Source organism: Lynx canadensis, chromosome B2 (assembly GCF_007474595.2).
Source record: "Lynx canadensis isolate LIC74 chromosome B2, mLynCan4.pri.v2, whole genome shotgun sequence".
NCBI lineage: Eukaryota > Metazoa > Chordata > Mammalia > Carnivora > Felidae > Lynx > Lynx canadensis.
This window is the reverse complement of record NC_044307.1, coordinates 51,755,263-51,770,514: the sequence shown is the minus strand read 5'-3', so window position 1 is coordinate 51,770,514 and position 15,252 is coordinate 51,755,263. Positions and strand designations below refer to the sequence as shown.

At 41.8% G+C, this 15,252-nt stretch overlaps 1 protein-coding gene across 1 annotated transcript in view; it reads right to left on the bottom strand.

The window, feature by feature from the left end:
• Positions 1 to 2,317: 2,317 nt before the first annotated feature.
• Positions 2,318 to 15,252, bottom strand: part of LRRC1 (leucine rich repeat containing 1) — a 134,025-nt gene continuing 121,090 nt past the window's right edge. The window contains exons 11-14 of the mRNA XM_030315729.1: positions 14,497 to 14,612; positions 6,556 to 6,728; positions 5,540 to 5,676; positions 2,318 to 3,911 (exon numbers count right to left, since the gene is read on the bottom strand). Of these exons, the coding sequence (XP_030171589.1) occupies positions 3,753 to 3,911; positions 5,540 to 5,676; positions 6,556 to 6,728; positions 14,497 to 14,612 (585 nt within the window). The 3' untranslated portion in view covers positions 2,318 to 3,752. The remainder of the gene's footprint in view (positions 3,912 to 5,539; positions 5,677 to 6,555; positions 6,729 to 14,496; positions 14,613 to 15,252) is intronic.

Sequence of the window (15,252 nt, the reverse complement as noted above, 5' to 3'; positions counted from 1 at the left end):
ATTTTTGTATGTTTTTGACTATTTGTAGTAAGAAGTTTGGGTTTTGTTTTTTGGGTTTCTTTTTTTAGTTTTTAAATGGGCTCTTTGGAAATTTGGATGAGGTGACACTAATCGCTGAAGTGAGATTTCAACTCTCCATGGTGTCACGACGCTAGGATAACCCTGACTTGCCTTCTATGAACGAGCAGCTCCGGGGCTGTCCCCGTCAGTGTTTGTGCAGCCCTGTCACACAGCCGCCACCAGTGTCAGTCACTTTCACGAGGTCAGAGCTGGCTGCTGACAGCAACTTTCTGACAAGGGAAGAGTGTTTCCTGGCCTCTACCCCACCCAGTCAGCACGTCTTCTCAGGTGTGCTGGATTTCACAAGAGGTGGGAGGGCTGCTGCCCTGAGACGGCCCTGTCCTCCACCTGTGCTTCCTTACCTGCGGCAGCGAAGACGATTTTACATAGAAAGCCTGGGCTGGTCAGGACTACACCTCCAAGGTGTTTTCCAGAAAAAAACAACACAAAACAAAAAACATAACATCCAGGGGCGCCTGAGTGGCTCAGTCAGTTAAGTGTCTGACTTCGGCTCAGGTCATGATCTCATGATTGGTGGGTTCGAGCTCCGCGTCGGGCTCTGTGCTGACAGCTCGGGGCCTAGAGCCTGCTTTGGATTCTGTGTCTCCCTCTCTCTCTCTGTTCGTCCCCGCTCATGCTCTGTCTCTCTGTATCAAAAATAAGCATTAAAAAAGTTAAAACACACACACACACACACACACACACACACACACATTGAGGCAAATAGTTCTAGTTTTTCTTACCTGTACCTTTTTTTCCAATCAATGACTTTTTTTTTTTTTCTGTTTTATCCACTTAGGCACAATTTCCTTGCTAAAAACAGGAAAAACGGGGCTACAAAAAGAGCAGGTGAACAGGTCACAATAATCTTTCCTGCTTTTACCTGTCACTCCCACAAGACAAACAGGCAGGCTGTACAGCAAACGCCTCCCTTTCCTGAAGGAAGGAAGGGCCAGACTGCGGGGTGGAGATGGACAGTGTTCCTCTAGGAAGAGGTCAGGAAATTTGGGCACCAGCCTCAGAAGGGAAAGGTCTCCTATGGCATAATTACGTTTTCCTTCTAATGACAAGAAGGCCTCACTGGAAAAGGTGGGCATGTTCTTGAGTTGGGTCTCTTTGGTCGATGTTCCTATGGTGAGGTCTAAGTCTGGTTCCAGCACCCTGGCGTAAGGAGCACAGCAGTGTCCCCCGGGCACAAACAAGTGAAATGAAAGTAACTTTTCCCTTCTCCAAGAAGGGGGAACAAAATGCCAAAAACTAAAAACAAAACAAGCAAGCAAGCAAACAAACAGGTGAAAATGTAGTAGAGAAGGTAGGCCAAAGGAAACATAATTACGTACATAAAATTTCCTAGAAAAATTTAAGCACACTGTCTATTGTGCCCACCACATTCCACCAAAGCTGTGATAAACTGAGTAGCAAAGGGTAGACTTAATGTGAAAACAAAAAACAACATCCAATTTTATTTGTTCTTTAGCATTGAGGTAACTCTCCCTGAATGAAACCAATTTGCTTACCTATCAGCCCATGAGTTAGTGGCATCATTTTCACAGGCCTAAAACAGAGTATGCCAAAATCTTAAAATGGAGAAGACAGAACAGTGTTCCAGAGATTGGGAAGCAAGGTAAAAAACTGAGTAGCCCAAAAACCACTTATGCACCATGGTACTTCCAACTCAAAAAGAGAAAAAAAAAAAAATATATATATATATTTTATATATATGTATATGTGTATATACATATATTTTATATATGTATATGTGTGTGTATGTACAAACAACTTAAAAAGCAAAATGAGGGGCACCTGGGTGGCTCAGTCTGTTGAGTGTCTCACTCTGGATTTTGGCTCAAGTCATGATCTCATGGTTTGTGAGTTGGAGCCTGGCATCAGGCTCTGCACTGATACCGTGGATCTTGCTTGGGCTTCTCTGGCTCCCTTTCTCTCTGCTCTTCCCCCACTTACATCCTCTCTCTCTCCCTCCCTCCCTCTCTCCCTCTCTCTCTCTCTCTCTCTCTCTCTCTCTCTCTCTCTCTCTCTCTCAAGAATATTCAAAAAAAAAAAAAAAAAGAAAGAGAAAAAGAAAATGAACCCAGTAAGTAAATGCACAGCAGTAATAGAAGATATTGAATTTGGTTGGTTGAAAGCAGATTGCTAACGAGTCCAATTGGCCAGCCATAACCCGAAATTATTTGCCAGAGTGAAGGGCACTTCTGGGGTCTGTCCTGTGTGGCAAAAGGGCAAGAAATTAACTCAAAACTGACCAGTAGTTTGGATATTTAATGGATGGGAACACACTGTCAAAGAATGCAGCTACTTGCCATCATCTGAACATTACAAGGTGATAAGTTTAAAGAGTTGTATGGTTAATTCCAGGGTGATTTTATTTCATGGAGAGAAAACAAAAAACCCAACAATATCGTGATTTTCCTCATAGTAACTGGCATTTTCATTTCTCTTTTATCACATTATACAAAAAAAAAAAAAATCAACAGAAATGCACCAAAACATACCCCCATAACTCTTAAATTAGCAGACTTAAAATTAAAACTTGAAGCAATATTTTGTTATATTTTGACTCAAACTCTATTTACAAATTAAATTGCACTTACAAAGATAGCAATATTTCTAATATGGTTGTAGGTTATTTCGCTTTATTGTGGTTTTATATCTCAATATAAAACTTTTAAAGCTTTCTTCAATAAAAATCATACTTTCTTTTGCAGTACATAATTCATTTACTCACTGGATTCCTGAACCAGTTTTCTCCTTTTGTGCTTTTCTGATTTTATTTTACAAATGGCATATACCTTCCAAGTAGGTACAATCAGACACTGTACTCATTCTAAGAGACTCATTCATAAAAAGTGTTAAGAAACGAAATATTAGCAGTCTAATCCTTTGGTTCATCTTTCTAAAAAAAAAAAAATTCAACTGATAAAATTTACAAATTGGTGGTAACTCTTCTTTTTGGCTAAAAACAAATCCACCAGGTAGATTACTGATTAAAATCCAACACTGCTTTAAAAGTACCACATTCTTAGTCTCATCTGACTGCTTGAGGACGTCACTGTGTGCAACTCGTTTGACATGACACAGGATACAGTAAGGCACAAGTGGATGGTAAAAGAGAAAACACTTTAGGACTCTTGCGCTTTTCTTCCCGCACAAATACTAAAATATGTACCGTTTCCATGATAAAATAACGAAAAAGAAATACACATTTTTTTTGTTATGAAATACCTATACAAAATTTTTTAAAATTTACACCATCTGAGCTGCCAAAAAAGGTTTTAAAAAAGTATCAATTATTCCCCGTACATAAAACTCTCTCTCATCAGTAGGTCCAAGAGAAAAATGTCCCGGGCGCTTTACAGGAGGGAGGAGGACAAAAACAATTCCCCTTCCTGTGCTCCCTGACCCCAACATAAGACAACACCAAAGGTCAGATGTTTACAGTAGTGTATTCTACTTATCATGACAAACGACTGGAAGCTGGAGGAAAGGAAGCGCGCCTGGACCGCAGTAAGGCACATCCGTGGACAGAGCAGCAACCCCGGCAGGCGGCCAGGGGGTGGCGCGTGCCTCCCCGCCTTCCAGGGAAGACAAAGGACTGCGTGAGGCTCCTCCTGGAGGGCACGGGAACATCTCAACAGCAGGGGGAGACACGGGAGGTAAAACCTGCAGGTGAAGTTCTATACAGAAGTGGTCACTCGGTCAATGGTGTGATTGACCTCGTTCTTGTTTGAATCCAGTCCTTTAGCAGCATTCCGGTCGTTCCGTAAATTCTCCACTGTCTTTTTCATATTCTTTAGCTCCCCAGGGTGTGGAGTGGCTCGCCTCAGAAGTGTTCTCTGCAAACAAACAGGGGAGTGAATGTTTTGCTTTTATGCCTTTACTCTTTCCAGCAGGTGGCTGGGAGGCAGTGGCCTCCTTACCTCTGAGGAGCTATGAGTTAGAGTGGGCGGGAGTACCTCCTCCTGCCCCACGAGTGTTTATCGGCTGCTTACCAGTAAGCACTTAAGGGAACATGAACGTGGCACGGGACTGGTCTAGTCAAGACTGAAGGATTACTTTCACAATAAAAGGGTACTTCGTAAAATGTGAAATTAGTGTAATATGAAAATAAAGTTCAATGAACAGCAAGAAAAAAGATTAAGATGTTAGTGTGGGGTGCGGAGAAAGAAGAAGATAAAGGGGTCAAAAACTTAAAATCCCTGAAATGTCCTATTACCCCAAGTGGTTCTGACTTCCTTCAACCCTGGAGGCACAGAAGTGGAAGGAAAAGGAAAGAGAGAGAGAGAGAGAGAGAGAGACAGACAGACAGACAGACAGACAGAAGGGCTTCTTTTCTTATTCTGCTGCTGTGTGTGTTATTTACGTCACCTACTGGAGTTCACAGTCTTCTAATAAAGGCCACGGTGCTGGAAGTGAAGTGATATGGCAGGGGCAATCTTTAAAAAAATGTATTATTTGACATGTTACATGCCCTTTGGCTCATAAAATAGTATCTGTATCTTTTAAATGGACTGTCCAAGGAGTTTCAGGAGGAGCCTAAAGTACGTTAACACAAAACTGTCAGGGCACTGTTGTGGCCATGAAGGAGCGGGTGAAATCATCCCCCTCCAACAAGGCAGGAGGAATCAGCTATGAGGAGTCATTTCTGCTCAAGTTATTTTTTCATGACTAATTCCTACTTTGTAATCCACTACTGTAAATGGATGAAGTCCCATTCGGTGACAGCTGGAATAACAAAGACTACAGACAGTAATTTAAAAACCACACATTGCTTTGGGGGCTGCAGGTACTCCCTCTCAGCTCTGCTTATGAAAATCTCAATTAGTGCAAGGAGTTTAAGCCAAAGTCAACTTGTAGTAAGATTTCGAGAGTTGTCACTGACTCCTGGAGATGTCAGCTGCCTGAGAGACATTTTCAAGTGTGAATGGAGTAAGGCTAAGTAGTACTTTCAGATCTCTTCTTGATTTTTGGATGAAAACTAGTAAATTAACCCAACTAATATCACAAGCACTCTGCCTAAAGGTGAAGAGAAGAATGGTTACATGAAGAAGACACAGAAGCATGGCTCCACAGAAGGCAAGCTAAGTCACACTGCAAGATGTGAAGGGAGTCAATGTGGTACACCTATAAACGGGCGTGGGGAGGAGACTTCCTTCACCGAGAACAACAGACACAGAAAAAATTCCCCATCAATTTACTGCAGGCAAGAAGGGAAGCTATCACAAATAAAGAAAAAGAGTATACACTATTCAAACAAACAAACAAACAAACAAAAAACAGAGTTCCATTTGCTTTATATACATTTGGTGAATCGGTACCTAGAAGTATCTAGTTTTGCCTTCTAAATTTTCTTTTTTTTTTTTTTTTTTTTTTTTTCATGCTGAAGGCAAAGCAGAGAACAGTCAATTGGAAATTAAAAGAAATCCTTATTTTCCAGGTAGGCCATCAATTTCCACCTCCATACCGTTTCATTGTCTTCTTCGTCTTTCTCGTCTTCCAAAAATCGGATTGCACTGACTCTGTTCACGGCACGCTCATTCCAGGCCTCATCGGAGACATCATTCACCAAGCTTTCCAGAGCCCCACAGCGAGGCAGGTTCTCTGTCACGACAAAGACGACATTAGTTGGGAAGTCGGTTCATGTGACTGGTAACTACTATGCAGTATTTAAAAAAAATTTAAACGAAAAGAAAAAAGTCTGGGACAGGGTTGCCCTTTCTTTTCAATGATGCATGATTCAATCTGAGATCATATAAAAGATCTGTTAAATTAAGGCTTAATATTTCATTAGAGAATGTCATCATAATTTGTAGAATCCTTTCTCACAATTCTTTTCTATACACTGACTTTGGGACACCAGTACTTCCCTCAGTAACACTTTCTGCCTTGTTTTTCCCCTGGGGTCTTAAAAGCTCTTTTAACAAGGCTGGGATTGGCAAGATGCTTTGGGACCTTTCCACTTAGGGGACTCCTGTTCTCCCAGAGCACTCTACGTCTCTTTTATAAAAACCAGCTCTCAGAAAAGGATTTTTATAGCAATTTGATGTTACTATGAATATTTTTTAAAACCACACGTAATTTACAAAACAAAGGAACAATGACTCAAAACAACAGAATGGCTGCAACGCTGTTCCACAGTGGTGTTCAGTACTAATCCTCTAAACCATCAGTTTGGATTTTAAGGGACTCTGTTAACTTTTTAAAAAGTATCTGTATTTTCAGCTTTAGCCACAGTTCAAACCCAAAAGGCTGTTTAAGGAATTTCAGATATGATAAGCAGGTGTGAGGGGTACGTTTTCTGCAAAGGTGCAGAGGAGCGTTCCCAGAGGAGACCCCCAGTGACCTCACCCAGGCTGGTCCAAGGAGTATATTAGACAAGTTACAGATGCATGCAGGAGTAAGAGGTCGTATAGATAGCTATTAGCTCCTGTTCCTGTTAGTAGGAGCATGTGGCCATGTGAGTATTGTCCTTAAATTCACCTTGGCAAGTAGGTTCAGAAGGCAGCTGAGGAAGCAAGACACAGGTCAAAATCTTCTCTCCTGTGGCGTGATCTGTGTCCGTCTGGAACGTGAGCAGAGGCTGGGACTGGTTGTCCGACAACCACAGAGCCTTCAGCTTCAAGGCGGTCAGGGATAAAGGCAGATGTAATAGCCTAATTTAAAACAAAAGCAGACATCAGGGTCTCAGATTTTATAATGACATCAATTCCTGTCAATACAGACTGAATAAAAACATTACAAAGAACCTCCTGGGATCGGGTTCAACATGGAACAAGATGTTAATGTTTATAATAAGATCCTTGGGGTGCCTGGGTGGCGCAGTCCGTTAAGCGTCCGACTTCAGCTCAGGTCACGATCTTGCGGTCCGTGAGTTCGAGCCCCGCGTCGGGCTCTGGGCTGATGGCTCGGAGCCTGGAGCCTGCTTCCGATTCTGTGTCTCCTTCTCTCTCTGCCCCTCCCCCCTTCATGCTCTGTCTCTCTCTGTCTCAAAAATAAATAAACGTTAAAAAAAAATTAAAAAGAAAAATTTATAATAAGATCCTTGACGTATTCTTTGTGAGCAGACTCCTCAGTTCAGTCACTGGGCTTCCCTCTTCTGCCGTCATCTCTCTTATTAGCACCTCTGGCCATGGGGCAAAACATGAGGAAATTACAGAACACATGAGTCAAGTCTTGCACTAGGAGGTTTCGATTTAAAGAGAAAAAAAGCCAGAGTAATTGTGGAAGAGCCCAGAAGCAGCAGTTTTTACTGAGTCAATGGCAACAGCCTCACCGACGATTACCTGTTTCCAGTAGCACCTGGCAAATCAAGACGACAGGAAGCAGATGCCTGGGATGTTGAAGAGTTTAAGTGGCAATTCAAATAAAGATTAAAAAGTTTTTCACTTGGATTGCATTCCTCTAGGGAGCTTATTTTTAGGTATCCATTTCAAACATATGTCTTCCAGTTTCTAGAAGCTCCCACTTCCCAGACTCCTATGTGATAATTAATGTCCACTTCACATTGTTTCAGTTTCAAATGAGATCGTATATATTAAAGCACTTTAAAAATTGTAATGTGACACCTGAAGATTAATTTTATATTTATGTTCACACAAATGTCTGACACAGTGTCTACACTCAATTAACTCTATTTAGCAAAGATCCGCACCAGGAATCATACGTACTTGGTACTTGCGAAAGATTACTTTAGTGCAGTGGTTCTTAACCAGGGGCGCTTCTGCCCCTAGGGATAGCTAGCAGTGTCTGCAGACATTTTTGGGAGGTGCTGCTGGCATCTAGAGGGTAGAGGCCGAGGATATTGCTATACATCTCATAATGCACAGGACAGCCCTGACAACAGAGAATTATCAGGCCTAAGACGCTAAGAGTGCGAGGGGTGAAAAAGCTGCTTTAGTGAAAACCAATGCTTTACACACGCCTACTGGTGCGTGATGAAAATAACCAAACCTCTGTTAGGTACCGGAAACTTCAGGTGCAAAGAAGCTAAGGTTGTATTTGATAAGGTATTTTTACTCTGAGGATGTCTCTATGTATTAAATTACAATCTTGGCAGGGTCTTCATAAGCTGGACAATAATGAGGTGACTGCATTCTGAGGACTCCAAGATGAGGAACATTTTCTTAAAAGAAATCCCTGGCTCAGTAATACCATCAGAAATTCTATGACAGCATATATTGCTGGGGTTCTTTCTTTTATGATATTGCACACCTATCTCCAGTTAACACATGTGGGGGATCTACCTACACATCTTGCCAACAGATTAATGCTGCATTTTCAGACATAGATGCCATTCTGAATTGACAGGCTTATGGAAAATTAATGTGAACTCTATGTAGAGATATGAAGACAAGTTGCACTCCAATATTATAAAACTATCTAAATAAAATGTAAGCACAGACTGGTTAAGTTATTTTAACAAATGAAGTGAAAATGATCAAAGAGTGCATCGAGAGTGTTAACAACGAATATATTATTGACAAACTTTTCACAAGAAAAATGTATTTCACATGATATTTACAATATACTAGTCATGCAGGCAACAATATGGTTTCTTTTCCTAACAATTAGTCCAGCAAAGGCTGGTCCATCCCACACGTATGTACTGGGTGCAGTACTGAGTCAGTGGAATTGTACCTCAGCATCAATGCATCCATGAGATCTGCTTACGTTAAAGTACCCATGAATGGGGCGCCTGGGGGGCTCAGTTGGTTGAGTGTCCATCTTCGGCTCAGGTCATGGTCTCACAGCTTGTGGATTTGAGCCCCGCACCAGGCCGTGCTCTGACAGCATGCAGCCTGCTTCAGATTCTCTGTCTCCCTCTCTCTCTGCCCCTCCCTTGCTCACTTGCTCTCTCCCCCTCTCAAAAATAGACATTAAAAAAAAGTCTCTATGTATTGTACACTACAAAATTTCACTAATAAGGGCCAAACTGACTGAGAAAGAAATACGTACTTTTAAATCCCAGAATCCACCAAGGGCAGTGATGGGCTTATACCATGAAGGACGCCCAAGGGGATCCAAGGAAGCAGAGGCTTTACAGCTCTACTTACTGTCTTGAGGTGCTGGGTCTATGAAGGAGATAGAAAGTGAAATCTCTTCTGCTTATACAACAAATTATTCTTGCCTCTGCCCAAAGGCTGTCACACATACACTCAAATGCAAGGAAGTTAAAGACAGGAGACATGTATTTGCCTGGCCTGGTGACAGGGATTTTAAGACTACCCTAACATACTGTGAAAGCTTCAAGTACCTCAAAGTCTTTCATTTTACTACTAACAAAAGGATAATTCTTTTGAATGTCTGTTCCTACTTCTTTAGAAATGTTTCAAGTTTTAAGAGTCTAGGCACGATATCTACAGTTAGTGCCTCTAAATTTCTTAATCATGAGGGCATAAAGGAAAAAAAAATTAAGATTTTAAAACTTGCACAAAACACAGATACTCCAACATGGTCATCATACCTTTTTATTAATGTTTGTTTTGTTTGTTTGTTTGTTTTGAGAAATAGAGTATAAGTGGGGGAGGGGCAGAGAGAGGGGGGGACAGAGGATCTGAAGCAGGCTCTGTGCTGACAGCAGCGAGCCCAATGCAGGGCTTGAACTTGCAAACTGTGAGATCATGACCTGAGCCGAAGCTGGATCCTGGAGACCCTGGAGCCCCTGGTCATTGTACCTTCTTAGAAGAATAACTGGCTTTGCAGCTAAGTACTAAACCAAAGGTATAAATAAAAGGCTAAACAGAGCATCAATAATAAATAACAGCTTGTAAGGATGACAAATCATGGTAAAAGCTGAAATAAATGACTAGACTCTACAATAACAGATCTTAATAATGACATTCAACCAAGCCATGTAAGATTAGTGACTTGTCTAGAACACCAGTTTCCCTGTGAAATATCAGAGTGCCAGCTTGAACACGACTGTTGCCAGCCGAGCACACACCACACATGAGCTCGTTGGCAAGCGTCCCAGGGAGGGTGTTTCAGAGTGTCAAAGACAAAAAAAGAAAAAAAAGGGGCACCTGGGTGGCTCAGTCCATTAAGCGGCAACTTGGGCTCAGGTCATAATCTCACAGCTCATGAGTTCGAGCCCCATGTCAGGGTCTGTGCTGGCAGCTCAGAGCCTGGAGCCTGCTTTGGATTCTGTGTCTCCCTCTCTCTCTGCCCCTCCCCTGCTTGTGCTCTGTCTCTGTCTCTCAAAAATAAATAAACGTTAAAAAAAACTTTTTTAAAAAGAAAAAGAAAAAAGCTCTTTTTTTAGAGATCCTCACACCCTGCCCCATCTGTGTGTGTGCGTGTGCGTGCGTGTGCGTGTGCGTGTGTGTATTCTTGCTTTCCAGAGGAGTTAATAATACATTTTTGGTTTATTCTGGTACCTTCTGTACTCTGCAGAATCAACACAAGAAACCACTGTCCTATTTGTCCACATCTCTGTGTTTTATTTAGGACCCCATCCCCCCAAAATAAAAAGCCTGTGGTTACTATTTACATCAATGGTACAAGGACTACAGCAAACGAATAACCACACCATGAGCCAAGCCTCTCATTTCCAGTTAAATCCACGACCAATCAACCTGAAGTGACCTTCCCTATCTCTGCACTCCTTTAGCGACTGCACTGTCAAGTTTATTTGACAACTAAACATGGCTAGACTGGTTAATTTAATATTGACTTAACCTATCGTTGCATACGTCTTACAATGGAATGCTTCATCTTTTACCTCCTGCTGGAATTTTTAGTTTTAAGCAGAGTTTCCAAAAATGTTTAAAGATACATAGAACATGATCGGTAGGAAAATGTAACTGAAATATCTAAAGGGAAAGCCCCCTGTGACCTCAGGCCTCCACCCCTCCTCTAGGGGAACTGGTATTGATGTTTGGGTGTACTGCACAGATACGTTGTTTTAAAAACAAAAATGAGAGTACTACGTATGCCCAACAGTTGCTCTTTTTACTCAGTACCATGGGCCTCCTGTGTCACTACACAGAGAGATCATCTCATCCTTTTAAGTGCTTAGTACTCCACGGTATAACCACACTGCCGTGTTGTGTTTTGTCTTTTAATATTTCTTCCCAGCTTTACTGAGCTATAATTGCCATGAACACTGTGCAACTTTAAGGTGTACCTGGGATGATTTGATACACTCATATATTCCCCAGGGACTTACCACAGTAGGGTTAATTAACACCTCCATCCAGTCGCATAACTACCACCTTGTGTGCGTGTGCGTGTGTGTGTGTGTGCGTGTGGCGAGAACATTTAAGATCTGCTCTCTTAGCAACTTTCAAGGATATAATACAGTATTATTAAATGCAGTCCCGATGATAGACATCAGGTCCCCAGAAATTATTCATCTTATAACTGGGAATTTGTACCCACTTATCAACACCTCCCTTCCTCCCCTACCCCTAGCCTCTGGTGACCTCCATGCTACTCTCTATTTCTATGAGTTCAGCTGTTTTTAGATTTCACATGTGAGATCATATAGTATTTGTCTTTTTCTGTCTGACTTATTTCACTTAGCATAATGCCCTCAAGGTCCATCCATGTCATAAATAGCATGATTTCCTTCCTTCTCACTTCTTTATCCATTCATCTGCTGACAGTGTTTAGGTTGGTTCCATATCTTGGCTACTGTGACTCATGCTGCAATGAACATGGGGGTGCAGATATGTCTTCGATATCCCGTTTTCATTTCCCTTGGACATACATCAGAATGGGATGGCCAGATCATAGGGTAGTTCCTCTATGTTTTGAGGAACCTCCACACCGCCTTCCCTAGTGGCTGCACCAATCTGCATTCCCATCAATGGAGCAAGAGGGTTCCCCTGTCTCCACATCCTTACCAACACTTGTTACCTCTTGTCTTATTGATAACAGCCATTCTAACAACTGTGAGGTAATGTTTTAGTATTTTTGAATTTTTTAATGTTTATTTATTTTGAGAGAGAGAGAGACAGAACGTGAGCAGGGCAGGGGCAGAGAGAGAAAGAGATTGGGAGACAGAACCCAAAGCAGGTTCCAGGCTCTGAGCTGTCAGCACAGAGCCCGACATGGGGCTTGAACCCACAAACCGTGAGATTACGACTTGAGCCAAAGGTACCCCAGGTACCCCTGTTTTAGTATTTTTAAATTTAATTTTTTGGATTATAAAATTCAAAGGTACAAACTATTCCCCCATTGACCTCTACTGTTTCTAGTATTTTACTATTCTTCCTCAGAGATCCTCAAAATACCAGAGATATTGTGTAGTTGGTGGACAGTCCTGTGGGAAAGAGTAAGAATTAAGGAAATGTGTATTCTGTGTCCATGGGTAGCTGATGATAAAAGACATCTTCTCTGTTACTGTACAAGATTGGATACTTAGTTTCCCAGTGGCATTTTATAGTTATTCCATCAAACTTGTCAAAGAAAGTTTGTGGAAACTAACATGCAGTCTCTGTGCCATTTGCTTTTTTATATGCTTGAGAGAAGAGGCAAAAACTTCTGTCCTATGTGGCAGGATTTCCCATGGTGTAACGTTTCTGCAAGCTAAAAAGCTGACATTGTAGCCTTTTTTTTTATTAGTTTCTATACTAATACTTACAATAAGTAGTAATTAAATATTTTAATAGGTTTAAAATTTGGTTATGAATCCATATATACATGGGCTAAAAGACACACTTCACTGACTCAGCCGACAGCTATGTAAGTGCACTTTTTAATGAGGTTTTCTCCACCCCAGCCCAAACGTAATAAAAATTTAACTTTCCCCCCTGAGAACTAGAGAATAGAGCCTTCACTCCTGTGAAGAGCAATTTTTAGACATCAGAGCCATCATTCTGCTCAAGAATTAGCGATGTAAATTCATGGTCGCCAGCGTGACAAGAATCCGGGAAGGTTTGGAGTCACCGAGTTCCTGCTGCTGGAGGTGGGGGAAGAACCACCCTTCCCAAGCTCTACACTGTGCGTGGGACTCAGTCCAGCAGAAAGTCAACATTCAACTCAAATTAATCCCGAGTCTCCAGTAACCGGTCAGTGGTCTTAAGAATCTATCAAGATGTCCTGAAAGCCTTAACTTGAAAACGGTGAGCATTCCCTGAGGCCTACTGTGTCCTGTAATTTATTAGCACCATTATCTACAATGGATTAGCCAGAATGAAAAATAGTGGCTTGTGCCTGACCTCAGTGACTAGCTAATCAGCACTTAGCACACCATCCTCCAAACACTCTTCAGACTGCTATCTACCATTCAGAATCAGTGATCATTTTCCCCTGGCTGAGCACTTTTTCTCCCATCTAACTATGTAATACTCAAAAGCATTTTTTAAATTCCTTTGGTGATGAAGCCTGTGACACAAGGCATTTCGCAGTGGCCTACTATTCACTCTACAAAACTAACATTTTTAACATTTTCATTTGGGCGACAAGAATTTACCAGGCTTTTATTGTAAGTACCAGGCACTGTGCAGGGATAAATGGCACAGTGACACAGGTGCCACATTTAACTTCAGGCACTGTTAGGTTTAGATGGTTACACACACATTTATCATACGGTGCTGAGTACTATGTTAGGGAGAATTGAAAAAAAAAAAAAAAAGCAGGCTCCAAGAGAAGAAGGCTCCCTGGTGAAAATGAAAGCATGAGTGATGAGGGATACAAGTGGGAGCCAGAGAAGGGAGTCCCAGCTAGAAAGAGTAGCTGGTCTAGGCTCGGGGGAAAGAAAGCACGTGTACCATCCGAGGTGATGAAACTAGTACAGAATGACTGAAACAAATCTGTATTTCACAAAGGTGAAGAGAAGGCATATTCCAGAAACCAGTGAGCAGTCCACCATGACCTCTGACCCCAGAACTTGAGAAATGCACTGCTGTGACCTTGGGGACACTCGTCAGGTGGCTCTTCACTTTATCACAGACGATGGATCACTTGGTGATCCTGACATTAGCTGTGTTATCCTTTGGCCGGAAAAGCATCCCTGGATACAATTTTATTTACAATTTCAGGGGGTTCAGAATCACCAGCAGAGCACATCAAGATCCCTGGTTCAAATCTCATTCAAACTCATTCAAGCTCATTCTTCAGATGAGGAAACTCAGAGGCTCACGATGACGTACAAAAGCTAGCTATAAAAGCTGAAGTAAAACCCAAGTATCCCAGGTCTCAGACAGTGCTGTTTCCCTTACATCACCATACTGCTGTTCTGAGAAGCATTTCCACAAAAGTGTCTACTTCAACTTCAAAGTGCCCCACACTTAGGCTGTCCCTCATCTGTCCAATGATCCACTGTCCCTGCTCTCAGACTAACAACTTCCTGGGCCCTGGGTCATGCGACTCATCGGTATATATTCTAGAAGACGGTGCAAAGGCAAGATGGCAAAGGTTGGGGTGCATGAACATTCGGTTCTTTTTCTCAAATAAAGCAAACCAGGACATGCTTACCTGTTCCCTGCCACATCTAGGACATGAAGCTCTGTTGCCTGGGACACCTCTGCAGGTATCCGAGTCAGTCTATTGTCACGCACACAGAACACGGTGAGGCTGCAGCACCCGCCAATCTACAATGAGAAAGAAAATACAGGCTTTTTTTCCAGGTTTTTTTGGAAGATGGTGGTGTGAGTGGAGTATCTTGTTTATCAAATGGCATGAGAAGGATGCATAAAATGACACTGATGACCAACTATGATTAATTTAAATCATACAAAGTACTAAGCAGTCCAATAAGGTCCTAAAAATCTCTGCAATACATGAAACTCAGAGAGTCTAAATTAAATCACGAAAAGAAACAGGACGGTTCAAAACTTACACTCTGAAATGCAAGTCATTTTCCACTGCTATCTAATACAACCGCGTCTTTTAAATATGTTAACTAAGCCACACAGGTCCAGACAATTATTGTTCGGTAATATGGGAGACTGAAAATTCTAAGTTTCAAAAATAAGGCCAAGGATGATCCATATACACCCCTCTGAAGACCTGCCCATTATATTAAATTTAGTATTCCCAGTGTTCCAGTTCATTTAAGAAACAGAGAGAGAGAGAGAGAGAGAGACAGAGAGAGAGAGAGAGAGACAGAGAGAAAGAAAGAGAGGAAGGGAGGGAGGGGGAGAAAAAGACATCTGATAGATGACACAGTACACTAATTTGCACCATACATCTTTTAATAGCTTTCGGTTATTCACAACTTAATTTGGTAAA